Source organism: Electrona antarctica (genome assembly GCF_951216825.1).
Source record: "Electrona antarctica genome assembly, chromosome: 18".
Taxonomy (NCBI): domain Eukaryota; kingdom Metazoa; phylum Chordata; class Actinopteri; order Myctophiformes; family Myctophidae; genus Electrona; species Electrona antarctica.
Window position 1 is genome coordinate 12764909 of NC_136799.1, and position 27901 is coordinate 12792809.

A 27901-nucleotide genomic window follows, 5' to 3' on the forward strand; every position below is an offset into this window, starting at 1 on the left:
TCAAGGTCAAGGTTAGCTGGGGTTTGGAAAAAAATAACGCACCTGGGATTGATCTAAAGTGTAGTAGATTATAGTCTCATATCGGAAACCCGCATTTTAGAATGGTTGATTGTTTTGTGGTTAAAAAGATTGGGGTTGGGGCTATCACGTGTCACAGCGTGGCACGTTCTGAGTTTATAGATGTACTTTATAGATGTACTGTAATACGTGTGTGTGCGTGCGTGCGTGTGTGTGTGTGCAGCTGCAGGCAGAGTGGGAAGCTGTGTCTCTGGAACTGGAGCAGTGGGCTGTGTGTGTCCGCCAGCTGGAGGACATGCTGGCTCTGCAGACCCTCCTGTGGGTGCCTCCTCCTCCACACGGGGCAGCATCGGGCAGCACGCCGCCGCAGTACTCTGTGAAAACCCTGCTGGAGGGAGGACGGGGTAACACAACGCTTTGTACTGCAGTCCATGCAATGTTTTGTGAGCTTGTTAAAGGCACGTTTGACTGTCAAGGTTTCAGCCTCCAGGAAGAAACCCTAAATACAAAGAGAAGACATCATTGCACATAACAACCACACCAAGGGGTCTAATGAAAACATACAAACACTCCTCAACTAATCTTTAAGTTAACACCAGCAAGGTTTACAAAGGCTGCCGAGTGTCACACCTAGTGGGAACTAAGGAAGGAATATAGGAATAAGCCAGAATAAATAAGCCCATTGTTTGACCTGCTTACTCTGTCGTGTAGGTGTTAAGCGACGTGTGCTTGACGTCATTCACATAGCGTCCCCCGCAAAGATGAAATCACCAATGCAACACTGTCCGTGTGTGTCTGTGTGTGTGGTGCAGGCGGCATAGCGGACAGCGTGTCAAAGTGGGTGTTCAGGCAGGACTTGGCCCCGGCGCGGCTGGCGGGCATCCTCCAGAGGAGAGCAGAGAAGCAGGCTGACGACAGCTCAGGAGGAGAGGAGGCCAAAGACCACACTCAGCCTGACGCTGAGTTAGACAGGACAGCAGGTCTGTGATTTCAGTGATTATCATCATCACTGACATTGGATCAATCATCCACATACATACAGAACATCACACATGTTGTTGTGTTTTCAATCACTTAAACCAGGGGTTTTCATATCGAGGCCTATTTTTTATTTGGCATTTGAGCCATGGACCACCATTTAATGAGATTTAGCCAAAACTAAAGAATATTTTGTTGTCGTTGGATAAGATTTTGTCTACAATTCCATGCTTTTGGCAAACGATCAAAATAACAATTCTTCCACATTCTCTAATTGTGTAGACTTCTTGTAAATTAAGTAATTCAGATGTTTAACAAACATTTAACTTGAGGTTAAAAGAGCGTAAAATGAAACCAAATGGACCCGTACAGGTCCATTTGGTTTCATTTTATGCTCAAGAGTTAAAGGGCCCATTTGGTTACCAACTCTCCATCATTTACCTGGGGACGAGCTGGAACCCCCTCAAGGATCACTGGTCCCCAGACCACTGGTTGAGAAACACTGACTTAAACCCCATGTCGTTTCTGTCGGGCAGAAACCTCTTATCTCCATATATAATATTTTATTATAAATGTATAGATAAATATATTCACCTATTATGATATTCCCTGAATACTGATGATAAGGTTCATGTTTGGGATGTTGACTGTATATGGCTTCTCATTACTTTTATATGAAATGAAATGACACCACAATTACAGGGTTTACAGTGGCGGTATATGCCACTTCTAACTACTGTACTCTATACACCAGATTTTAAATGCCACTTTAGTCAAAGTCAATTCACACAATCCGCGGTTCTCTTCCAGAGTTGCTGGTGACCGTGTGCCAACGATTCCCAGACTCCCTCTCTGCTGACCTCCTGTACGCCCACTGCTGCTGGGAATACGTGGTTCAGTGGAACAAAGACCCCGAGGTACACACAGAGACGCACATAAAGACAAAGGTTACCCAGACAGAGGAAGACACATTTAACCCTTGTGGTGATCAAACCATACAATTTACAATTTACAATTTAGGCATTTAGCAGACGCTCTTAATCCAGAGCGACTTACATTAAGCAAGAACAAAAAGCATGGGAATACATCACATATGTAAAATGCATTTATCGCGAAACATGCGTAAGCTAAGAACGTGACTAGAACATATCTATATAATGACACTATACATATAAACTATAACTAGAACATATCTATATAATGACACTATACATATAAACTATACATATATGCTATACTATGCTGTACATATATACTATGAAGTGCTATGACTACATACAATGCACTTATTGTGCTGTCTACATGACATGCTATAAGTCTGTTTCAAATGCTATATAAGTCTAAGAAGTGCTGTCTAAGGGGGGTAGGGTAAGTGCTATGGGCCATGATGGAGTCTGAAAAGGTGGGTTTTCAGACTACGGCGGAAGATCGGGAGTGATGCTGCAGTTCTGATTGCAACGGGAAGTGCATTCCACAGTTTTGGGGCCAGAAGGGAGAAGAGTTTGGGACGTGTGGAGCGTTGTCCCGGCGTTTTTAGTGAGGGTACTTCCAGCTTCCCTGCGTTGGCTGATCTGAGTGCGCGGGAGGGTTTGTAGGGTTCAATCATGCTGGGAAGATATGGGGGAGCCATACCTTTGGTTGCTTTAAATGCCAACATCAGAGTTTTGTATTCTGTGCGGGCAGCGACCGGGAGCCAGTGCAGGGAGCGGAGCAGGGGGGAGACATGTGAGAATTTTGGCTGGTTGAAGACCAAGCGAGCTGCGCCATTTTGGATCAGTTGGAGAGGCTTCAGTGCACATGCCGGTAGGCCAGTAAGGAGAGAGTTACAATAGTCAAGTTTTGACAGGACTGTTGTCTGGATTAGGAGCTGGGATGATTCCTGGGTGAGGAACGGTCTAATTCGTCGTATGTTATAGAGTGTGAACCTACAGGATCGAGTGACAGCTGTGATGTGAGTTTTGAACGAGAGCTGACTGTCCAGGACAACACCAAGGTTCCTGGCTGTTGGGACAGACGTTACCAGGGCGTTGTCTACGGAAATAGTTAGCTCCCGCATCGGGCAGGAATTAGCTGGGAAGAAGAGAAGCTCAGTCTTGTCTGGGTTCAGCTTGAGGTGGTTGGAGGACATCCACTGTGAGATGTCAGCCAGGCAAGCAGTGATGCGCTCTTCCACCTGGGCAACCATTGCTCTCTGTTGTTCATTTGTCCCTAATTTCTCTCTCTCTTACTTTCTCTTCCCAGGAGGGTCGATTTCTGTGTTGGGCTGTAGACCACCTGAAGCTGGTCTCAAGTCCACACATCCAACTAGGTGAGTAAGTTGGTAGCTACGTGTTCAGATACCATTATGAGTATTCCGTTACTGTATGTGACCATCTATTCAGAGCACCTTTAATATGATTGCAAATTGCAATCATATTAAAGGTGCTCTGAATAGATTCACAACTCGGATTCAATCAAATATTGCAATTTGCAATATTTGATTGAATCTGAGTGTGAATCTGAGTCTTGTTTTTACAAATATACTGTAATCAGCTAATTGTTTGTGACCAGGGAAACGATTGACGGCTTGAGTTTATGCCTATAAAGTATAATTAATACCATATGGAAGTGACAGAATATTTGTCTACAATGTGATTCTCTTGACAGGTATATCTTCAATGATGTGGAGCACCTTCATTGTCAAACGATTCTCAGCGGCAGCCTTCCTCATGGAAAAGGTAAAGAGTAAAGACCCATCGATGCATATTCACACATATACTCCTGTACTGTACGTGCATGTAAAGTATTTGAATACAAAGTGGGGAACTAGTAACCTGACTCCGCCAGATGGGGCAGCAGAGAGTACACTGGGTTCCCCCCTCCTGCTCCCATCTGGGAACTCTCAGGCAGACTTGATGCCCGGCCACAAAACGGCCTGGCCAATCAGCGGCAGCTAGAGGCGGGATCAAGGCAGCACTGTGTATGTCCTCATCTGAAATATTTCTTTTTTAGGTGGGGAAGGCGCCCAAAGATCGTTTATGTCGAAGGGTAAGGGTCTGTTTTTGTGTTTTTGTCATTTATTTTTCAGAACAAAATGCAACAAATAATGCAACAATAAAGACATATTTGACCTTGTACATTGACATTCTGCATACCACCTTGATCAGATGACTTAACTAGATGTTAAGTCATCTACAACATGTCGATGTAGATCGGCTTGTTGAAAAATTCTTAAATGTTTTTCAAAATAGTAAAAAATGGCAAATAAGTTTGGGGATAAGGGGTCAGGGGTGGCGCAATATAGGGCCCCATGTCTCCACTATTTCTGGTTTCAACGAGACTCGAACAGTGAATCATAGGTTGTAGCGAAAATCGTGAAAATGCAAATCTTTGCTTCTGGGGGTCCCTGGAACAACATATTTTCAGATGGGGGTCGGCGGCCAAATTGCAGATAATTCTAGGGGTCCTTGACATGAAAATGTTTGAGAACCACTGACATAGAAACATGGGTTTTTCAGAAAACTGTCAGGATTTAGAAGGCATTTTTATTGTAGAATCGTCCTCGGGTCTATGAACATAGAAGCCATGGAGTTTTGAGTGTCTTGCTGTTCCATCTGTGTGCAGGACGTGGGGATGGGAGACAAAGCCTTGACGTCCTTCCTGGGTTCCTGTGCCCAGCTGCTGCAGATCCTCATGGAGGTGACTGGAGTATTGGTTTACAATCACTGCCCTTTGTCTTTTATAAATCACTATGTAAGTAAACATAGAACGGAAGGGAAGCATGGCGAATGAGCAGCCAACAGCACCAATAAATAGACCACAGCATGAGCCCTGAATGAACCCCGTTGGCTCCAGCACTAGCCACGCTGAACATGCAGCAGTTATTTTAAGTCTGAAAAAACCTAACAATCAAAAACTACAGCTGATGGGGTTGACCCCTGAATGATTAAATCGTTGCTGTCGGGCAGAAACTCATATCTCCACATTTTAACTTTGGAGGTTTTTTTTCCCACCAAATGGACACCCTACTTGATCATACTACAGCGAAGCGTCACAGAAAAGCATCAAAAGCTGTAGATCTGCAACCTGCAGAGCTTGGCGCGCTGCTACTTTTGCTATTTTTTATTTGAATCCTCAGAAGATTTCTTTTTTGAGTGGTGTAAACCACTCCAACAACTGGCTTTGTACCCGTGATCGTACCAGAAAAATGAGCATGGTTACTATGGTCACTGACATTACGTCAGACCACAGCTGATCAGGCTATATAAGACCTTGCACCACTCAGTTCACACGGGTGTGATTTCTTTTTTTACATATTAAGTTTCCACCCGACTAAGACGAAATACAATATTCTTTCTTTCTACACTTGTGAGTTGCAATCCATAGTGAGAGCACTGCTACGTACTTACTAGCCCTGGGTTTGGAATGGAAGAGAACAACTTCAACTAGCAGCGACCTGCTGCCACAACAAACAGCTCTTTTGGCTTCTGAGAGCTATTCAGATATTGCATGTGCTTCTTTTCTTTTTGCCGTCGGTCGTTCTGAGTGCTGAATGCCATTCCAGATCATTACCTTCATGTTCTGCTACATCTTAGCTTACATTAGCTACTCCAAACCCATCAGACCTAACCTTATAACCACGACCGTTTGTAACTTTACTCCTAAACATAACCATCTGTAACCCAATGCCTAAACACAACCATTTTATCCATAACCATAATAATCCATGCTAGAGCACCTGGCTGCGATTGGTTCGTCATGCTTTTACCAACCAGAGCACCCAATTGGCTGAAAAGCATTTCCTGTACCTAATGTAATGTTTTTAACTCAAATCTTTGCTTCTGGGAGTACTCTGGAACAACATATTTTCAGATAGGGGTCGGCGGCCAATTACATAATTTGGGGGCTTCTTCCCATGAAATAGCACCACTGATACAGAAACATGGGGTTTTTCGAAAACTGTCACGATTTAGAAGACTTTTTTTCAATCCCAACCACTCCTTCCCGTCGTTTTCCTCGTTTTGTTTTCCCCAGGCGGACTCTGCGGTGGAGGAGGTGGCCCTTCCGGAGCTGTGCGTGGAGGAGGTGTGGGGCGGGGCCGAGGGCCCGGCGTCCCTCGCCGAGCTGGCCCTGGAGCAGAAGGGGGTCCACTACCCGCTGGTCCAGCACCACTGTCTGCTGGCCTCGCTGCTGCACGCCACCATGACCTTCAGTCTGAGGCTCAAACCACTCAGCCTGTTTGACAGCAAAGTGAGGACCGTGGGGGGAGGGGCGGTAGTACCCTAGTCTAGTGGTTCCCAAGCTTTTTAGAGAAAGTGATGCATCCACGTGACCGAAACTAGTGAAAATAGCAGATCTACAAGCGTGTAGATCCAGATATTTTCACTACTACTACTACTTAAATATTTGTTTTCTAATTTATGGAATTTATTTTATTTCCCAATGACAAAAATCATTGGGAATGTTTTTTGAAATAATAATAATTAAAAACAAAATGTAGGAAACAAAAAAGAAAGGGACCCAGAAAAATGTGTCTGCGACCCACAAATGGTTCCCGACCCAGTGTTTGGGAATTAACAGCAGAAGACGCTAATTCGTTCAATTCAGTTGCTTGCCTGTTAATAAATCATTTCATTTATATTGTCAGGTTTACTTAAATACACTTTACAGGAATTAAAAAATATATTTTTGATGTGTAAAATAAATGAAATTCCTTATTTCCTTGCATTGAACACTAGAGGGAATATTGAGGTGTAAAACAAGCATTGTTATAGGTGTCCCTGAGATCCAGAATTCAAGCTGCTGATGCATAAACAGAGTACAACATACAAATACTCTGAAAACTGTTGGCTCACACTCTGACTAACGCTCTAACATCCTAGGGTAAGAATGCTTTCTTCAGAGACCTGACCTCCATCCAGCTGATGCCCAGTGGTGACATGGACCCTAGCCTGATCTCACTACGACAGGAGGTGAGCATTTAATTCAGACAGATGGGATCACTTACAGAGTGAACAAAGTGAAAAGGAGACACATTTCATGTGACGTTAAACTACTATTGTAAATGTTTGCCTGTAATGAGTTGACATGCCCATAATATTGATGCCAGGTTGAAAGTGGTTAAATAGAATCTTTCCTCCCCTCATCCCTGTCCTCTCTCTCAGTTCCTCCTGCGAGTGCTAACAGCCTGGGTTCAAGCCCTAGACGACGTGGCTGAGGCCTCTGCCTCCACCACGCCGCTCCCTGCCAGCGGGCCCAGGGCTGACTGGTGGCCCTCGCTGTGCCAGGAGCTGGCCTCCCTGCTGCAGGTCAACACCGACGTCGTCAAAAGACACCTGGTCTGTGAGCTCTACAACCAGGGACTGGATCCCAGGGCTGAAGAGGTACAGCCAGGGCAGGTCACGATGAACCCGTTAAGACCTGAGGCCGATTTGTACAAATGCCTTCTAAAATCAGTCGTTCTCAAACCTTTTCGTGTCCAGGAGCCCCCAAGATGAACCGTATTGTGCCGAATATAAACGACTCTGATTATAAGACGACCCCCATTTTTCAAGACTCATTGTTGGAACAAGAACATTGAATGTCAAATAGTCTAGTCCCCGGTTATAATACGACCCATTTCCATTGGATAAAAAACGTCTTATATTCAGCACAATAGGGTATTTGGCTGTGGACCCCGCATCTGAATCGTGCTTATAATGGAAGTGGAAGGCGGGGAAGAGAAGATGTGTGTACAATGTAAAATTGGCTACTCTAAATTAATGACAAGAGTCTATGGTACAGTGAACAATGCTGACATAAAATTATAATCCAAATATATCACGTTTACTGCCATGCATTTTACTGCCTTTTTTAATAATGTGTGATTGGTGATGCAACTCAACCAGAAATTCATCTCAGCCTTTATTTTATTTTTCGCTTAGGTGTCCTCACTGTTTATTAATTGAACCATCTTCAAATTGGTTTATTTGTTTTATGGTTCATTGGGGAGAACCGTTCCCATTTTTCCTCATCATATATTTGCGTCTTTTCTTTTTTTTTTTTATGAAAATAAACAAACAAACAAGCAAGGTTACAGGTTTTATAACATGTGATGATCAAGGTACTCATCAGGTAACGTCATGGAAGGTTCAGGGTCTTTATCTTAAGCCACCTTGCCGTCCTCCTCTTCCTCCCAGGTGATGATGGAGGTAGAAGATAAGGACGTGCTGGGCTCTCAGCTGCTGGTGCTGACGGGCCAGAGGCTCAGCTACTCGCTGCTCCACAGTCAGGCGCAGACCCAGTCTGCCATGGAGCTGCTGGCGCGCCTGCCCCCCACCCTCTGCACTTGGCTGAAGGCTATGGTGAGACACCCACACCCTACAGAAGTGATTCTCAACCTTTTAAAAAAAAGAATATATAATTTAAGGACCCAGTTTGATATCTGTAATTAGGCCGCCATGGACCCCCAATTGATACCAGCTTTGTATCTCTATTGTCTACTAATGTACATCCACCAATGTATGTACACAGTTGACCCAAAAGACTTCCTTCTGTGTCTTCACTGTCTGTTAAGTACCAATCCATTTCAGAGACCATTTTATTCAAACGGCTCAAAGAGTTGCGGCCTCAGGGCTGAATCATTGTGATAGATTACTAGGTATAGCCAGAGCCATTACTCCCATTATTAAGTACGGTAACTTAGTACTATCCTATTGTGTGTGTCATATGCCATGATTTTGTTGATGTAACTTTGCTGCACCTAAACTATTTATGTCCTTGTATGCAATTTCCTCTGTGTGGACATAAATAAATTGTTAATGTGTCCGTGCGTGCATTTTTATTCCTTCCAGGACCCCAGCGAGCTGCGGTGCCCTTCGGTACCGTTGGCTCAGAGCAGCAGGCTGGTCAGCCGACTGATCGAGATCCTGCCAGAGAACCACGCCCAGTACAGTCTGGCCTTGCATCTAATGGAGGCCGTGGACGCCCTCACTACCGGGCCCACCCTCACTACCCATCCCACTTGACTTTTAGTGGGTACGCAGTAAAATCACCAGTCGTCATCATTTCACTCTGAGAGGGTACAAATGTATTAGAATGTCCGAGAGGGGGTGGAGCGTCTATATTTCTGAAAACGCGTTGAGACGGAGGAGAGACTGTGAGATTCCTGTCCAGTCGTGTCCTGGCTGGCTTCAAAGAAAACACTTTTCTTTTACATTTGTACACTCTCAGTTACAAATGGATAAAATAACCCTGACATTTTACTGAGTAAAAGGATGGATGGAGGGCAGGGAAGTAAAGGAAGGATAGAGAAAGTGACATTGGTGCTCCAGTGGGGCGGTCCTCCGTCCCCATCACTATTTGGGTCCACTGTTATTTATCATGTCTTTTTTTTTAAAGGCCACCTTAAAAATTATGGAGACCAAGAACCCCAGTCGTATCCTTCAACGGCTGAGCTTGTATAACGCGATTAATCATGTCTTAACATCGGTTTGTCAATGAGGTATTATAGGAAGAATGGATATGACGGGCTTTTAAATGGGTTTTTATTCGATCCAATCACCTTATTTTTGCTGTAACATACATTGTCTAACACTAGTGTTTGTGTTATCGAAAAGTATTGTAGAGTACAATTTGTGAGATGGAACTGGGCATGTCTTTACTTTATCAGCATGTAATTTAATTTCCACCACACCCATCTTATTCTGACTTTAAAATGACTATAGTGATTTTCTTTCTTTGGGTTAGGTTCCTAACTGTTCTGTGCGCGCCATTTCATAATTCTCTCATACTTAATTATATATCCTCTCCTCTTTCTAGAGCGATGTATGTACCATAAAGAAATAGACCATATTATTTTGTTATTTATATATGCAGACCGTTCTGTACTAGCTGTGCCTGTAGACCTCTTCTGTTGTTCTGTGTCCTGCACTGGGATTGAATTATGCAGAATAAAGAGGTTTGAAGCTTCTCAAGAGCCTGGAATGGGTCTATATACTCTACACTAGTGGGTGCATTCATCAGTGTTCGTTAATCAGACGGACATCAACTCCATACACGTTATTTATTTGTTGGAACTTGGAATACACACTTTTTTTTAATGCAGTGAAATTACACCAACGGAGTGGCAATATAATTTCGTTGAATGCTTGCGTACAATGACAATAAAAAAAGTATTCTGATAAAGGGTGCAAGGAAAGTAATTATTATACAAGGGTCTGCATTTACAAGTCAACGGTCACCCATACCCTCTTAACGTTCCCCAACTGACTTGCAGCACTATTTGTTGATGTCACACAGTGACACTGAACATAGTGACTTCCATTTCCACACCATTACATGTGAATAAAAACAATACGGTAAGCCCTCTGAGGACAATACCATAACCTCTATCTATAGGTTTTAAGTGCTGCTGCATTCATATCCTCAACCATGTACATATACCATCCTGCTTGTCACTGACTATACTTACTGATGCACGTTCTTCATGCATGATATTTGGTTGTGAATTTAAGCCTTTACATATAACAACCAAATTGTCTAATAAATTCTAATTCAATTCCAAAATTGGCCTTCAGGCTGTTCTGCAAATATAATCATTTTCGAGATGTAATTTGTGTTTTTCCGTTCAAATCTGCTAAGGCAATCAAACAAGGCTATAATGGAAGGGACACTGTACGGGAAATGGGTATGGCACCTGGGGCTACAGTTATGCACAGAACGGATCGTTTAATTGCTAACTGTTGGCAGAATGCTCTTAACAACCATCTCAAGATCAAAACAAAATCTTGGAATATCTTATGAAAATAACTAACTTTTGCAGATGAACAGCCTCATATGTGAATTTTGGTGGGCTTGCCCGTGGAGCCCATTCCCTTTCTGAACACCAGAGATGGTCAGTCTTGTCTTCACGCACTCACAGCAAAGCAGCAAGCGTCAGTTAGCTGACCAAAGCTACGGGGCATCAGAGTAGGGTGCTACTAGACCCCCTACTCTTCACATTTCCCATCTGATGGTCAATGTTTCGTCTATTAAATAAAGAACTTGTAACCAGAAAATGTATGCCTTATGCCCCATTGGGGGCGAAGAGCGTAAGTAAACAGGGAAATTCCTTTCCTCCTGAGAGCAGTTTTTCTGGGCGGGGCTAATAACCACCTGATGACACGCTCAGGTGCGCAAACCCCTAGACTCTAAAGTACATCGCCATCTTTTGGCTAGAATACAATTGGTTCTCTGCTTTCAATGGACAATCCGAAGAAGAAAAACTACAGCTTATTTTTCATGACTTTGAAACCAAACTTTATATACTTAACTCTTTTTTTGTAATCATTCTAATTTGGCCGGGTGATTTATAACATGTTATTCTGTGGTCTGACAAACTTTGAATACATACAGTAATCCTTCTTATACCACCGGTTTCGACTGGTATCAATGGACAAGACCGCAGTTATCAGTTAGGATCAGCACAACTTTTTCAGACGAGTATGGGCATGCTCTGCCGACCCAACGGCTCAGTCGTTAGTTCTCCGTGAGTATTTCGCTTGATAATCACTGATGTCCTGACAGAGGCGCGCCGTGTCTGGTGGCCTTGAGCTACGTGAGGCACCGCCGAGCGAGGCGCTAGCCGAGCGAGTCGCCGTGCCGAGCGTTGCGAAGGCCACCAGACCCGACTCAGCGCCGTCCGAGTTACGTCCCGATAGGCAGAGAATAGTATATATTAGTAGCTCCTAGTTTCCATGCCCCGACAATAGTTGGAAATGACACGTCCACCAGGGGGAAACCTTGACCAGGACATCAGTGATTATCAAGCGAAATACTCACGGAGAAATACCGACTGAGCCATGGGTCGGCAGAGCATGCCCATACTCGTCCAAAAAAGTCGTGCTGATCCTAACTGATAACTGCGGTCTTGTCGGGTGATAACGGTCGAATCCGCTACTTATACTAGGTTAGGGCACTTCCTGTTTACGGGCTCTTGAAGACCAGAAAAGCTTGAGCCCAAGTTCAGCACGGAAAGTCAACTTCCACTTTTGGTATGGTAGCGAGGGCCATTGGTTGCCATCGTTTCTCACAGCAGCAGCCAGCCAGCCACCCGGGTGACTGGCCATGTCAGTGTGACTGTGTTACTGTGTTCCTGAGAGGACGGTCTGGCAGCGCGGGCACAAGCAGTCTGCCGACTCGGCAGTGTAGCGACGGCATCGCGGGCATCGGGCGGCCGAGGTGGGCACCACCGCAATGCTGTATGCGCTGTCCTCGTGTATAACACCACCTATAAACAGATAATAAAAAGTATTTGTTATATTGCACAGATTTATATTTTTCCATAATCCAAAAAAACCCATCCTGAAATCAATATTTTGCTGCTGTCTGGCAGAAACCTCTGAACACCCTATTTGATCATACTACAGTGTCACACAAACATATCCAAAAGTAGCAGATCTGCTGCTGTTGCTACTTTTGAATCCTAAAAAGTAATCAATATATATATATTCTTTTTAAATAATGGATGAACGTACCCTCCAGGTTGATGAGGAAGCTGCCCTTGCTGATCAGGGTGTCAGGGGGCAGGTCTCTGGGCAGGGAGCTGCTCAGGGTGGTCCTCGCCGCCATCATCAGCTCCGTCAGCTGGGAGGAGGTGGAGCTGGGCTTCTCTTGTAGAGACTGGGGGGGGATGCAGGGAAGAGAAATGTTTAGAGCACTGGATCTCAAAATGGTCAAGCCGTGACACACCCCCCACCACCCCCCACACTCCAGTGTGCTATTAAGCCATACCTCAATGAGTTCAAACAGGAGGCCAGGGTCGATAGCGATGGTGAGGTCGTACTGGGTGGCGTTTTTCCCCGGGATGGAGGACAGGAAGGAGTCCCTGATGGCACACGCCCCTTCCACTGCCTCCTCCAAGCCCGGCCTCCGCCACACTGAGCTGCTTTTGATCCATCCGCTTTGAAACAGCGTCTCCCCCTCTGCAGAAAACAAGGACCGGGATTCCCTGTAAGCATGCTGGGCTGGCACAGGTGACCGCAAAACACCTGCAGTGACAGGCTTCCATTCACAGAGACTAATGCTGCGTTCACACTGGCAGATGAGATACAACAAATACGCTGTGTGTTTGTAGTTGAAACCAGCTCAACTTTTTTTTGTAGCTTTTGCTGCAGCTACAAACGTCGGATGCATCTTTGTATCTTCATGTCGCTGGCTTCCATTGACAATGAATGGTAGACTGTATCTTTGCATCTGCCCGTGTGAACGCAGCAATAGACTCCTGTCCTGAGGAGAGCTTGACAGTACTGACCAGTAGGGCTGGCCTATTAACCAAAAATAGATCAGAACCAACATTTATTTTTTGTAGATAATGGATCAAGGCAAATGGTTGAAATCATATCGCCCAGCCCTGACTGGAACACGTGGAGCCACACTCGCTCTGACACACACACACACACACACATACTGTCATGTCCAGGTGCATGTAGGTAAACGTCCTCAGCCAGGTGTGGCAGGATGGGAGCTATGGACCGGGCCACTCCGTCTAGGATCTCTTCTAAGACCGTCTGACACGACCGCCGGCCCAGGGAATCCTCTGCATCACAATACAACCTGACGGGTGGATCGGAGAGAGACACAGTCATGATGGAGAGTTGGAGACTTAGGGCAGTATTATGCGTGTCTTAAGTACCAGGTCTTATGACTTAACTTAAGACCTGGAGGCGTGGTCAATGCTGTTTGGCCACTCAGAATAGCCAAATGGCATTGAACACGCATCCAGGTCTTAAAGGGGTATTCCACTCATTTTCAACATTTTACTATGTCATTAATATACCTTAGAGCTGTTGTGTGGAAATAATAAAAAAGTCCCCCCATTCTGTGTTTCCTAGAACTGTAATTATGGAGAACATTTTTTTTCAGACCTCTAGTTCTAGGAAACACAGAATGGGGGGACTTTTGTATTATTTCCACACAACAGCTCTATGGTATATTAATGTCATAGTAAAATGTTGAAAATGAGTGGAAGACACGCATAATACTGCCCAGAGTGTGAGTGTGTCTGTCTGTGGGGTTTTACAAGTGAGTATTGAACACTCAGCGAACGTCTCTTGGAATGTCTAAAGATGAATATTCTGTGGCTACTTAAAAGGTAAGCAAATACCCCCAAAAGGCCTGGCAGTGGCTAAACACAGCCAGAAATAAATCTGGCAGTCATTGAGTTAACGACGCGTATTCTTCCTCTATTGCTACTTGATTAGAATGGTGTGTCATGTATTGTCTGCACCTCAACACCGCTGGAAATGAGGGATCTACCTCGATGCATTTTCCGAGGTTTTACATAAATATCGTCCCCGACGAATGGAAACCTCATTATGCCCAAAACTGCTGCTTTTCAGGATTCAAAAATATCAAAAAATAGCAGATCAACAAGCTCAAAACGCACCGCTTCGCACTGCGTTTAGAGCTTGTTGATCTGCTATTTTTGGTGCTTCTGTAGTATGATCAAGTGGGGCGTTAATTTACGTTAAAGTTAGAATATGGAGATAAGAGGTTTCTGCCCGAAAGCAACGATATATAAATGTAATGACTTACCTGTCCTTGATGATACTAAAGTAAAAGCTGGACAGGTCTCTGGAGATGAAAGCTTGCAGGAGGCGGATGACTCTGCCTGCGTCACTCTCACTGTAGGCGTCCGTCACCTGCCCCATACACACACACACACACACACACACAAATAAATATGGGTCATCCAGTTAAACCCTCTAGTATTATGGCCTAATCATACTCCAGTTTCAGGTGATAAGGTGACCACTGAAACGGTCGTTAGTAAAAACAGAGAGTGTTTTGAATTTGAGTGGCTTATCACAGCGGCATGACGTCATGTTCTTGTCTTCGGTGGTCACCTTATCACCTAAAACTGGATATGAATAGGCCTTTAGTAAACTGGACCCAAGTTGGCTGTACTTGGACCGTTCTTTTTTTCAATGCAGTGCATTGTGTGAGCTTGTATATCGGCTATTTTTTGGCTAGTGTTCCCCCCAGAATATGGATGCTGGGGTTCAAGCCACACACATGCACGCACTCACCTTCATGCCGTATTCACGGAGCACGTGCAGCATGTACTGGTCGACGTAGTGCATTTCTTTGGGGTCCACAGCCTGAGTCCGGGGATCAAAACCACCCAGGTTGCCTAGGAGGAACTTCAGTGTGTTTCTCAGCTGAGAAAGAAAGGCATGACCAGTGAGTACAGCCAATATGTAGTCTTTATTTACATGAGTGATTCTCAACGGCCCGCCAGTTAGATTATGCATTACGCCGTTTGATACAATTTTAATCTGTGGGACCCCCCCATCTACACTGGAAAACACTAGTGTGTTAATTTAGCTCAGAGTGTAGAAATGGAACCAAATGTCATGGGTCCTCATTCACCGAGAGAATGAATAGACCCATACAGCAACGGTCCATTTGGTTAAATTTGTACACTCTTGGAGTTACAGACTCGTTAAGGGTCCATTTGGTTCCTATCAGTCATTTAGCTGGGGACCCCCTGGAACCCCCTCCAAGACCCCATGTGTATAGATTACCAAATTACTCCAATCCTGGTTCACCTCGTATGGAGAAGGATCAAGGTTCAACGAGTTTATTGTCATTCCACAAGTGCAGAACGAAGTCTGTTACCGAGATTCTGGTCATGACAGGAAAAATTAAAAGTACACCTATACACCACATAAAAACCTCAGTCTAAATAATACCTATTACTGTATTACTGTGCAGATAATGCTAAACAATGCAATAATACGTTAAAAGCATTTCTAAAAAGCGTGTTTAGTTCATTTTCAATGGGCGTACTATCCATTTAGGAAAGCACCTCACTTCCTATTGTTTGAGCACATTTTTCCTACATTGCGCACGTGATCAATACCTTATTAATGCTTTCTCTGGCAGAGTTGAGCACATTGGGTCCAATCTGGACCTCAGAGAATACGTTGGACTCTGCCACCCACCAGCGCAACGCATCTGCACCATACGCTGGCGTACTGGGGTCCTGAGAGAGAGAGAGAGAGAGAGAGGGAGGTAAGTGGAAGACGGTCAAAAGGAGTAAAGGTTTGATAGAAAAAGGATGAGTTGTAACACATGAATGTGTTATAATGAGAGGGACTTTTTTCAATTCAAATTGCCACTGGTTTGTAAGAACAGTAAGGGCTGATTCATACTCCTATTTTACCGCTGTAGTGCCGAAATGATTTTGGCTCGTCAGAACTTTTCAGTAGCACCGAAGAGCCGACTTTAGGACGGTACCCGCCCCCCCCCGAACCTCAAATGACGTCACATTGTAGGCTCTACAGAGCCGAACAGACTTTTATTCGGCTCTAAAATAGGAGTATGAATCGCGCCTTACAGTACACTCAATTAGTGGAATGCATTTCTAGGCTACATCCTCGGATCACGAAAATACAAACAAATACAAAGATGGCTTAAATTGTCTGTCTTAAACCGCCAACTCTCATCCTACCTTTCCTCCGTTGATGATGGTGTCAGGATCCACCACATTGCCGACAGACTTTGACATCTTCTCTCCTGTCTCACTGACGGCAAACCCATGGACCACCAGAGACCTAGACAAACACATCATGTAGATAGACACACACGTCACACACACGGAACATCAGCATCTCAAACCCACAATATAGGAGGTCATTATTGTAGCTATGTGGCATTGTGATGGCGTATCCTCTGCTTTTCACACAAACATTCTCTCTCTCTCTCACGCACACACACAAATCATATGCATTAGTCTACTCCACACACACACACTTATTTAATTAGCATAATGTATGTGACTTGATACTGACTTGTACGGTGCTTTGTTTCTCACGGCTACGCTGGTAAGCAGCGAGGACTGGAACCACCCGCCCAGCTGATCCTTCCCCTCCAGGTATACATCGGCCCTGGAGTCAGAGTCTGGAGGCACACAGCCAGGGAACAATAATGAATCGGTCATTCCAGAATCAACTCAAGTCAGAGCAAAGTGTGAACGGGAAAGGTGGGAAAGGTAGATGACAAGACAGAGGCACTGCACAAAAGATTAGTATCGGGAATAACAGAGTAGTTTGTCCACCACGGATGGAAGTCTAGAAAGACAAGAGAGGCCATGACCATGTGTTATTTGGGATGCTGCAACACGACAGAAGAATTGCTTTTACGGCCCAATGGCCTGACACAAAACCTTTCACCCATGCCTTGACAAAATAACCGTTGACCAATGAATAGACCTTCTTGCAGGACCAATCTTTTGTACATAGAATAGGGTTAGGTTTCCCAGAGGCTAAACGATACCACCGTTATCATCTGTTTACACACACACACACTTTTTTTGGTATGCGGTCAGGTTTAGGCCCGGCTCAGGGAAGATGACGCCCCTGCCATGCATAGTCCACCATGGGCACCGAGGAGGTGCGACAGTCCTAGCAGGAAGACCATTCTTCTGTATGAAATAAATAAATCATGGAATATGTGGAAAGTATCCACTTTTCCACCCTCATGCCCCTATTTGGGGCATGTCAATATACTGTAGGCTAAATGTTCTGTAAAATGTTCTAAAATATCCAAAATGGCACCGTGACGTGTTGTGAGCTTGTAGAGCGGCTATTTTAGCTGCACAACAAAGTATAAAATAGGGCCTACTGTATATACATGATTAAATGCCTTTGAGAAACCCAGCCCCAGAAACCGAAAGGAAGCTCTTAAACTAGCTGGCAGGTTTGTAGATGGATGGTTACAGATGTATTGTAACAGTCCATTACAGACACTACTGTGTACATCACAGGCAAATGTGACAAAGGTTTGTCAGCCTCGTCAGCTGCCGTGGTGAGACAGCCCACGAGACAGGACCACATCAATGCCCAGTGGGCGTGGGCTGGCACTGGAAAACAAATCATAGAAATGCGACGGTGCTCTCCCAAGCAATGTGCTGTGTCAGGAGGCCTACATGCAAGGGAGAAACAAGAGGTGGTTCAAAAGAAGAGGGTTGAGGGCTGTTTAGCCTCAGGAGGGAAAGAAATAACCAACTGCACCGTGCAAGTTTTACACTGAACAATTCAGTGTGTGTGATAAGAGAAAATATTTAAGGACAAAGAGGGCGCTTGGGGAAGCGAGTGTTAGGTTTTCTTTTTGTTTTTGCGACAGAAAGGAATGTGGTTGGCTGAGTAACCTGTGACCAGGGGTTTGCGTAGGGAAGCAGGGAGCCAGCTGAACCGAGGTGGAGGAGAGTCTGCTCCCTCGGGTTCTCCCCCATCCTCCGACATGTCCTCTGGAAATGACAACACAACCGAACCACACCTCACGTTGACTATTCTTTCTGCTGACTGAAAGAAACACTTAGCACAATGACTTGCGGACGCTGAGGTGGCACTGGGCGTTAATCCAAGGTTCTCATCCGTAAAGCCAGTACAGCTTCGACAGAACAGTGTGGTGTGAGACAAGCCAGTTAGCACTCTAGAGCGCATTGCGTAAGTTTAAGTAGCTTTCAACACACTATCGCTAATGAACGGCCACTTGATTAAAATAGTTATCGTAGGCTACTTGTCCATGGCTTAACAAGGAGGCGAGCGTACTTCTACTGCTTTTAATGCAGGCCTGAAATGATAATTAATTTACATTAATTAAATGTGCACTGTATATCATGTATCATCAACTATTAAGCTATTTCCATATAATTAATAAAAGACAGTCCGCTTTCACTTCTACAAAACGTCTGTCGGGTGGAAACCTCATAATCCAGGATTTAAATAAATCAGGATTTAAATTCACGAGTAGCAAACGCAGCAGACCGACACGCTCAAAACGCATCGCTTTGCGAGCTTGTGGATCTGCTACTTTTGTGTATCACCGCAGTATGATCAAGTAGAGCGTTGATTTAAGAAAATATAAAATAAACACAAAAGGTTAGAATATGGAGATATGGAGGTTTCTGTCCGACAGAAAGGTGTCTTGAAAGAAATGGCCAGATGGGGAACAACGTTACCTTCCAGTACCGCTGCCCATGACACTCCGCTGTCAAACCAGATGTCCAACACGTCTTCTCCTCGAACGTAGTCACTCACTGGGCCTGCACCACACTGAGACAGACAAGACAGACAGACGCACACATTAGCAACAAGCCAATTGTACAGTGAGTGGGGAAACGTACATGTCAGTTTGAAACAGAGACTGGCCACCAACCTTCTTAAGCACATCTGGTGGTAACAGCTCGTCCATGGGCAGCTCCCACCAGCAGTCACTGCCTTTCTCCTTGAACAACGTCCCTATATGGGACACTGTGTGTCTACGTGAAACACAAACAAGGACACAGAGTTGTGTATATCTGTGCAGCTGCAGCATGCATGATTTATGCCACAAATACACTTTGTCATGTTTGTTCTATATCATCATATCTGCAACTCTTTAGAAAACATCAATGCTTATTATTTGGAATACAAAGTATGGCTTTAAATCCTTAAGAAGAAAGTTTTTTTTTGCCTTACATTTCTTTTAAATGTCTGTTAACCACTTAAATCTTGTGTGTGTGTGTGTGTGTGTGTGTGTGTGTGTGTGTGTGTTTACTTGTTGATGAGCGGCTCTGCAGTGTCTTTGTGGTAGAACACGGGGATGGGGACGCCCCAGCTCCGCTGTCTGGAGATGCACCAGTACGTCCTCCTGTCCAGCATGGCCTGCAGGCTGCCACGCGCCGACTCTGGTACCACACGCACCTTCTGCAGCACCTCCTGCACGCACGCACGCACACACGTTTGTATTTCTATTTCTGAGGATATACCAGTATTTTAGGACGGCAATTTTATGAATGCCAAATGATGTGCCATTTTTAACCCTAAAGGTCAGCGACTGGCAAACCTAGTAATTCATTTTCAATGAGAGGCGTGCGTTTATTTTGGACGCGCGGAGAAGTTGAGGGACGATTACGCAGGCGTATTTTACTATTTTTACAGGCGCGGTCCTGTGAAATTGTCGCACGTGTGCTCGGTTTGTGCACACACGCACAGCTGACTAGACCTGGGTCGTCATGCTATTGCGCAGCAAAATACACCAGCGCCGGTCGGCGCCCCTGAGCCTTACACCATGTGAGCTTGTTGATCTACCGTTTTTGCTGCGTAACATGCTTCCATAGAAGGCTTCTAGGGGAATCAAAATGACTGAAATCAACTTAAATCCATGCAGTCAGTCAGTACCTTGGCCTTGGCTTGGAGTGAGGCGGTGTTGATGAACCACTGTTTACTGGGTCTGATGATCACAGGCTGTTTGGTCCTCCAGTCATACGGGTAGCTGTGCACACACGGCTCCTCCTTCACCAGGGCTCCACATGCCTTCAGCATGGAGATCACTGAAGCACGCACACGCACACACACACACACACACACACACACACACACACACACACACACACACACACACACACACACACACACACACACACACTTAAGACAATATCGTTGCAGTCTGCCAGAAACCTCTTATGTCCATATACACTTATATCAGAAAAACAACAGTAGATACAGGAAGACGCAAAACCACAGTATTCTTCACTGTGTCTACCTTTGTCAGTGCCTTCTCCCATCACTGACAGATTGTGCAGATCAGGGCCGGCCAGCTCGGTGAACTTGCCATCCTCATCCACTATGCATTCCTACAGGAGAGAACACAGGAGAGAACACACACACCAAAAAGTAGCTTATTAACATGTCTACGGTGGATTTTTATGAAACAAACACTTTGTAGATAGAAAGAGGATAATTCAATTATTATGCATGTTGGCTCACTGGAAGGACTGTTACAATATGGCTGCCATGAAAAATAAAAAGCCTATTGTTAGATAGGTAAAAGACCACTGTACAGACAATTTAAACTGTGAAGCAACAATGTAACCATCCACTCAGTAAAAGTAACAGATAATGGAGCATACCACAGACAGTTTAAACTGTGAAGCCACACTGTAATCGTCCATTCCGTGGGCCGGTGCTGTGTGGACCAATCCCGTTCCTTTCGCCATGGTCACATGATTGGCTGGCAATAAAGGCACTTCCTTATCGGGAATTGTGGGGTGTTTGCAAACTCCACCTTCAAGCTGAGAGCCTTGTTGGGAGAGACCAAGAAGTGGGTTTAACATAGTAAAGCGTGTGTGTGTGAGGCAGTGTGCACATGAGTGTGTCATTTTGTGAATATGGCTTGTCAAGGGAGATTAACCACTTGAACCCCAGGATCCTTATTGTGGGGAAGTCTTTCACGGAAAATAGCATATCGACAAGCTCACAACGCGTGCAGTGAAATTGTCATGTATAGCGAGACATTAGTATATAGAGCCCTGAGGGACTCCGGGGAACCATAAACTGGGTCGAAGTGGTTAAAAACTAGATGGATGGATGACTGCCATGAATGTCCATCATTGAGAAGTGTGCGTGTCTGACTCTGAGTGTAATACCTGTGAATGTGCCCACGGTCTCCAGCTCTGTGCCCAACAGTGCTGCCAAGCTAGCCGTGCGCTCTGTAGCCACTAGCATCAGCTCTGAGCTGTCTGCCCTCTTCAGCACCGAGTACCTTTAACACCACAACATTAGCAGAGAGTTACTAAGCATTCACCACAACACTAGACATCAGAGAAGTTTGATTCATCTTTACTCTTGGTTCAACTAACATTTCACCCCTATTTGACATCCTTTCCCGGCACTATGTAGTTGTTACATTTAACTGAGCCTTATATTTAGCAAGAAGCTAATTAATATAACTTATATGGAGGGCAAATTCATTTAACATGATCTAAGGAATGTGGGTGTAGTAGTAGAGTATATTTTTAACTCCCAGAGTGCACAAATATAACCAAATGGACCCGTTAATGATCCATTTGGTTACATTTTGTATACTCAGAGTTAACACTTAGGTTTACAGTGTACTGTCGGTGCCAGTTTGTGGTATTGTACTCACTGGGCGTTGGGCATGTAACAGACGGCCTGGTTGGCAGGGATGGTCCATGGCTGTGTGGTCCACACCAACACCGACATACTGCCCAGATCCACTGAGATACATACAGACGATATGAATTATGAAACCTTAACCAATACATCCTCTTCTATATTGTACAAATGAATGAATAGTCCTGTCACAATTATTATTACACAATCGCACTTATTTGAGATAAGTGCGATTGTCATAATCGTCACAATCATGTTGTAAAATGTTCACACATTTAGGGGGAAAAAAAGCAGAAATAGCTGATTTACAAGCTTTCAACACATCACTTTGTGGTGCATTGTAAGCTTGTAGATCAGCTATTTACCTTTTTTATATAAAATTAATGTCTTCCCTGTGCAATTTTTTAGCCTAAAAGGCAAACGGAAGTGTATTTTTTATTCATATGTTCAATGCCAAAAACACAATGAAATCGTTACTTGCAATTATTAGTGTGACAATGAATCGTCAAACTTAAATTTGTAATCCTGACAGCACTACAAATGAATGCAGAGGGTTTAGTGCGAGTTACCCGACGTCTCCTGTGCCAGCTTAGGTGGAAGTGTAGCTATAGCGAACGTAGCATAGATTGCTTTGCTGACATGCTGAGGGTTGTACTCCAACTCTGCCTCCGCTAGGGCCGTTCTGTAGACAGGGAGAATAAGATGCAGGAGACTGAGGAACTGAAAAGAGTCTTTGAGCCGGACCATGAATCGGTGTAGGAAAGGATCAAATGGAACATAAATAAATAGGAACAGCAGGTGTAGTAAGCTAGTTATGTGTGCTTCCTACCTGGAGGATGGAGACCAGAAGACTGGCTTGTAGTCCTGGTAGATCAGCCCCTGAAGAAGAGCACAGAGTAATCGTAAATGACAATTTACTACCGGTGTCAATATTTATATGAGTCAAAAGGTTATGGTAGATAATTTAACAGTTAGTGTCAAAAAGAATAAAGTGCCATCAGGTAGGCTACCTTGCTATGCATGTCCTGGAAGACTTTGAGCTGTGCCGCCTCATAAGACCCATCAAAAGTGTAGTAGCACTTGTCCCAGTCGGCCATCACTCCCCAGCGCTGGAAAGCTGCCCTTTGACGGGCTATAGCTCCTTCTGCAAACTCACGTGCTGGGTAAGGAGAGAAATGTATATAACATATGAATGCTATAGAAATACAGTACGTACATGCTTAGAAAAGGCGCAGCTGGACAATAAATGGTGTGCAAGGTTTATGTGCATATGAACGTGTGAAGTGACCCAAACACATGACATAACCTCACCTTTCTGTCTGACCTGCAGAGGGCTGAGGTCACTGGTTCCCAGCTCACCCAGAGCCTTCAGCTCGATGGGCAGGCCGTGGCAGTCCCAGCCAGGCACGTAGTGGACCTGCCTCCCCCTCAGCATCTCAAAGCGATTCCGGATGTCTTTCAGGATCTGGAGCAACCAAAACAGTAAATGCAGTGAAGTGACATGGCCTAATCGGCAGTCAGAATGTACAGTATGATCGGATGCTGGAAATCTAGCTTCAAGCTTTTCAATCTCTGGCTGTGTTTATGCTGTGCGACTATCATTAGTTATTTAGTTGGACTCACAACAGGTTTATCATTATTCCAATACATCACTTAACAGGAAGGCATTACATTAAATTAAAGTTGCCAGCAATACAGTTATAGGTTGACCAGATAATGTCAGTTGCTCTGGAGGTAGAATGGGGACCGACTGGGAACTGAGAGGTCCCTGGTGCCCCAGCTCCTCCTGGACTGAGAGGTCCCTGGTGCCCCAGCTCCTCCTGAACTGAGAGGTCCCTGGTGCCCCAGCTCCTCCTGGATTTGTGTCCAAGTGTCCTTGAGCAATATGCCTAACCACAACTGCTCTTGAGGTGCATGGTTGTGCCTTGTAGGGTTTATGTAATGTACATGATAAAGCACTTAGGATAAATCAAATGTAATATGCAGACTGGTAGGAAATAGCTGAAAATGCACGACAAGACCAGAAATGCATTACCTTATTTAGTGCATGTCCAACGTGGGGGTCACCGTTTGCGTATGGGGGTCCATCGTGAAGGCAGAACTCTTTCTTGGCCTTTCTCTCTCTCTGCCATGAGTATAGCTCTGTGAAAGCACACTCCTGCCCCATACAAAGATCAAGTTGAGGAGGAGGATTCATGTCAAACATAATCAAGAACCCAGAATCTAGCATTCACGTTAGACACATTCTTCTGTGTGGAACTCTCAAGAGTTACACACAGCATAAAAACTGTTCTACCCTGGGCCATGGCTCAGCGGTCCAGGCACCTTGGCTGGTAATCCAGTCCGGCAGTGTGCCGCGGGTTCGACTCCCGATCCCAACGGCCTTTACTGCATATCTTCCCCCCCATCTCTCTCCCCATTTCCTGTCAGCCTACTGTCTGTCCCTCCATAAAAAAAAGATATAAAATAAAGGCGAAAGCCAAAAAATAAAAACATTTAAAACTGTTCTACCCCAGATTTGAACCTGGGTCTCCTGTTGTATAAGTTGCATTGTATTACTCTTACTCTTCATCATAATTAATTAAAAACAGTGACACAGTGGAGCTTTACATTTAGATTAGAGCCTCATCCAATTTGACTGTGTCGGTGACAGGTGTCTCTTACCTGCTGGATGTAAAGCTCTCGGTCCAGCAGCTTCTGTCCAGTGAGCTTCATGGGGAAGTCTGTGCGGGGAAGCAGCACACTGTCCCGGTACTGTCCCTCAGCAGGTACTGTCCCTTCTGCGGGCTTATGTTCCCCGGAACCGACGCTCCGAGGGCGGCTACAGCTGAAGGAGAGTGCGGGGTGGAGGACAGCACCGCTCCGGCGTGCAGAGCTGCGTACTGCTGCTGCTGCTGACCCCCATCGAGCCAGACTTCGGCTCGCTGCCGAAATACGGCACAGCAACATGATGGAGAGGCCAAAGTTGCCCTTGTTGCGGGCTGATTGTTAATATTTCTTTCTATGGTGTCGCAGTGTTGTTAGGCAGTACTCGACCTCCCTGTGCGCTAGTGTTTCTTCCGGAACGCCTGGATGAGAGGACAACTACGGGAAGTAACAAGGGACAAAGTCGGAAGCGTAATTCAATCATTCATTTTGTCCGGTCTATGAATTCAATCATATATAAGGCCTTAATAACTATTAACTATTAAGGCCTTAATAGTTATTGTAAAATATAACGGATCGACTGGTTGTCTATTCAGCCGCTGGACAGCAGCTACCCGGAGCTGAATGTCTAATATTGCTGATTCATTCATATATAATGGACTAAATGGAGCTCTGATGTCAGTCATGCCCAAAATATGGTCTGTTTGTCATTCATATAATGGAGCTCTGATGCCCACAACATTTTTCGATGAGCATTTGAGTGACGTGTAAAGTAAACTGTAAAGGAGCATATTTTTGTACACTGGATGGCGCTGTAACCCCCTTCGTGAAACCAGACATTCCCCACACACGCACGCACACACGCACGCCAACCTTCCTACAGTGTAATCTACTGGAAGCCCCATAGGACCCATGTTACCCAGAAATGTTGTTTAAAGTAAACTTGTATGATTCAAATATCATTGATTGATTGATTGATTGAAATATTTATTAACAGTTTGCAGAATTACAGTACATTTCAAGCACAAACTCAATACAAAGACTGTTAACTGTGAGTGGACGACCCAATTAAGCATTACACTTGTTTACAAGAGGGTCCACCTTGTTCAATTCATCAATAGGCTTAGCAGATGATATTAGGGCAGGCTAATAGACTTGGTTGCTAAAAGTTGCATGTTGAGCAATTTGAAAATTAGCTAAATATGTGACCATACCATTTAACAACCGCCTATAAGGTTCTTATAGTTGAAACTAAATAAAATAAAGTTTGATAATAACCAAACCACTGAACTAAAATCCACGACGATATCCTTTTTTCGGGGGTTTATGCCATGTTTTTGGGGGGCTTTTCTAATGGGTGTTACAGTAAATTGATACGTCTGGAAACAGACATATCAAGTACAGATTTGGCTGAAATGTTTGGACTTTTGTAAGTTTCCACACGAGATCTCAAAAGGGGAGACCGTCGTCCCGTGTGACGTCACGTGGGCGGGGGGTATAAAAAGCCGTGGCATTGCCTTGTTTCATTCATTGTCTCACTTCGTTCACTTGCCTTCACACTGACTGAAGAGACGCAGCAGCAGCACCTCAGACTCACCGGATCATTATCATCACCAACACCACCAGCCTTTTTTGCTGCAGCTGAGCTCGCTCCTAAAAAACAAAATCAAAATGAACAAGATGATCGCACCAGTGCTTGGATTTATCCTGTTGGCTCTGCATCTCTCATCACAGGTTTGTTTTCCCCATTACTCATTTCTTTCTCGGTTCGGCTTCTTCAGTAATTTAAACAAAACTACTTCAAATAAACTGCAACATACTGTATAGTCTGCCGTGCTCGAACGTTGGTCATTGTTTTTGGATTAGAAATTTACGACCCAGTGTAATTAGTAGTTTAATAAAGTAAAGTGACACGATCACACCTGTATGTAGTTGGTATAATTAGCCTACGGGATAGAGTGTGCGGCATCAAAGCCGACAAACTGGACACTCGAGCCTCAAACTCAGTTGAGTGACTCGGACTTTAGTGCGTTTAATAGATAAATGGCATCAAAACGTTTCCACGTAAATTAATACAAGCAGGCTAATCTCTGTGGCACCATCTATCCTTTAAAGTAACATGAGGCTGCATATATCTTTCCCTCGTGCAAAATTAATACAGACTGCTACGTCATCCATATTAAAGCTGTGACAACTAGAATAATCTGAACACCATTTTGCCTAAAGCATAACATCGAGCGTGTTTTCCTTTCCAGTTTCCATTCTCATTTTGCCCTGGTGTTTAATAATACAAAATACAATCTAATTTTTTTTTTTTTTAATATCAGGTCGTGGCCCAGAACTCCACGGCGGCCCCCATGTCGAACAGTACGATGAACGGCACCTGGACCACAATGAACGGGACCGACAACACGAACGGCACCAGTGGGCCCACGGACGCGAGCGTGTCCGTGCACGCCAACACGCTCACAGTGCTCGTGTCCCTGGCACTAACTGCCTCTTCATTCCTCTACAGCAGAGTCTAATGACGCCTAAACCCGACCTTATATAATATGCACACACCACCGCCAAGACTGTAACAACATCTGCAGATGGATCATGTATGGTTTTTGCTCATTGGGACTTGCACGCCCCGTGCGCGTTGGCCTTCGGAGAAAGCTGTGAGCAAAGTTTAGTTTCTTTTTTTTTTTTTGATGGACCTCAGCCGGGGATTTGTGTTCAAAGCATGAAGTCAAACCGGAGGAGCGCTTTTCTCGTTTAAAAAAAGCAACGTAACAGGATGCACGTTGCTGTCGTTGTGTTAATAATAGTTTGTCTCACAGTTTTTCACTCAATAAGTTTTTGTTTCACGGGAAATCGACGCGTTTTGTGGAGACTATTTGACACGTTCCTCCCGGCTCGCTTTGTGCTTTTAATCACGTGGTGGATACTTGCTGGACTAAGAAGTCATTTGTATAAAATTGGCAAACTTTTGTATTACTAATTGATGACACCATGTGGTTTAAATTGTAAATGTGCTATGCTTTTAGGCTTTTATATTGTTGATTAAAGCTTTATTCTGAAATGTACTTGACAATTCGAATTGTAAATAAAGAAAATTAAACCTTTAATCTGGTTTGGTGGTATTATATTGCTTGCACCTTGTCGCCTGACTGTCTACCCTCTGGTAAGTGTAGCTGCTCATTACATTAATTTGCACTTTGCGTTATGCTACACTGAAAGTAATCTGAAGCAGTTTAGGATCATGTTGTGATCTGGCTCCCACTTCACCTGTATCTTCTTGCCTTTTTCACATTGCTCTGATTCGTGGGTGAATTTAGTTTATAAAACATTGAACATGGGTTGCCTACTAGCCTTGG

At 44.5% G+C, this 27901-nt stretch overlaps 2 protein-coding genes and 1 long non-coding RNA gene across 9 annotated transcripts in view; 2 read left to right on the top strand and 1 right to left on the bottom strand.

The window, feature by feature from the left end:
- rab3gap2 (RAB3 GTPase activating protein subunit 2 (non-catalytic)) overlaps nt 1–9924 on the top strand; it is a 31748-nt gene extending 21824 nt beyond the window's left edge. For 2 of the 4 annotated variants that reach the window (XM_079529074.1, XM_079529076.1), the window contains 12 exons: nt 242–422; nt 831–998; nt 1807–1913; nt 3238–3304; nt 3643–3713; nt 3988–4023; nt 4600–4728; nt 6010–6225; nt 6858–6947; nt 7140–7358; nt 8154–8318; nt 8808–9924. In XM_079529074.1, coding sequence (XP_079385200.1) covers nt 242–422; nt 831–998; nt 1807–1913; nt 3238–3304; nt 3643–3713; nt 3988–4023; nt 4600–4728; nt 6010–6225; nt 6858–6947; nt 7140–7358; nt 8154–8318; nt 8808–8981 — 1623 coding nt within the window. In that variant the 3' untranslated portion in view covers nt 8982–9924. The remainder of the gene's footprint in view (nt 1–241; nt 423–830; nt 999–1806; nt 1914–3237; nt 3305–3642; nt 3714–3987; nt 4024–4599; nt 4729–6009; nt 6226–6857; nt 6948–7139; nt 7359–8153; nt 8319–8807) is intronic. The other 2 variants (XM_079529075.1, XM_079529077.1) reach the window with 1 other exon arrangement.
- An 80-nt stretch (nt 9925–10004) lies between these two features.
- iars2 (isoleucyl-tRNA synthetase 2, mitochondrial) lies at nt 10005–24953 on the bottom strand. 4 transcript variants are annotated; one of them, XR_013792347.1, is made up of 25 exons: nt 24561–24953; nt 23932–24054; nt 23208–23361; nt 22907–23055; nt 22726–22775; nt 22466–22578; nt 21910–22000; nt 21410–21525; nt 20894–21063; nt 20527–20617; nt 20163–20314; nt 19540–19700; nt 19159–19261; nt 18962–19055; nt 18149–18247; nt 16791–16899; nt 16451–16553; nt 15860–15982; nt 15024–15155; nt 14530–14636; nt 13403–13548; nt 12727–12917; nt 12471–12615; nt 11900–12223; nt 10005–11357 (listed from the first exon to the last, which is right to left on the bottom strand). XR_013792347.1 is itself a non-coding variant. In XM_079529078.1 (24 exons), exons 1-24 carry the CDS (start codon nt 24843–24845, stop codon nt 12078–12080), a joined length of 3153 nt encoding a protein of 1050 aa, XP_079385204.1. In that variant the 5' UTR covers nt 24846–24953; the 3' UTR covers nt 10005–12077. The 4 variants fall into 4 exon arrangements, 2 of the variants coding, with proteins under 2 accessions (XP_079385204.1, XP_079385205.1); XR_013792348.1 differs by having other exon boundaries at nt 11894–12223; XM_079529078.1 differs by having other exon boundaries at nt 10005–12223.
- A 1097-nt stretch (nt 24954–26050) lies between these two features.
- Nucleotides 26051–27652, top strand: LOC306942588. The gene is made up of 2 exons (XR_013792318.1): nt 26051–26276; nt 26870–27652. It is a non-coding gene; the product is annotated as an uncharacterized lncRNA (long non-coding RNA).
- Nucleotides 27653–27901: the final 249 nt, after the last annotated feature.

Bases quoted from the DNA above. Each gene is read 5' to 3' on its own strand.
- iars2 (XM_079529078.1), bottom strand. From the start codon at position 24,845: ATGTTGCTGTGCCGTATTTCGGCAGCGAGCCGAAGTCTGGCTCGATGG. The intron at 23,056-23,207 runs GTGAGGTTATGT...CTCCTTACCCAG, and splicing joins TCTGCAGGTCAGACAGAAAG to CACGTGAGTTTGCAGAAGGA. The intron at 22,001-22,465 runs GTAACTCGCACT...TATGTATCTCAG, and splicing joins GCTGGCACAGGAGACGTCGG to TGGATCTGGGCAGTATGTCG.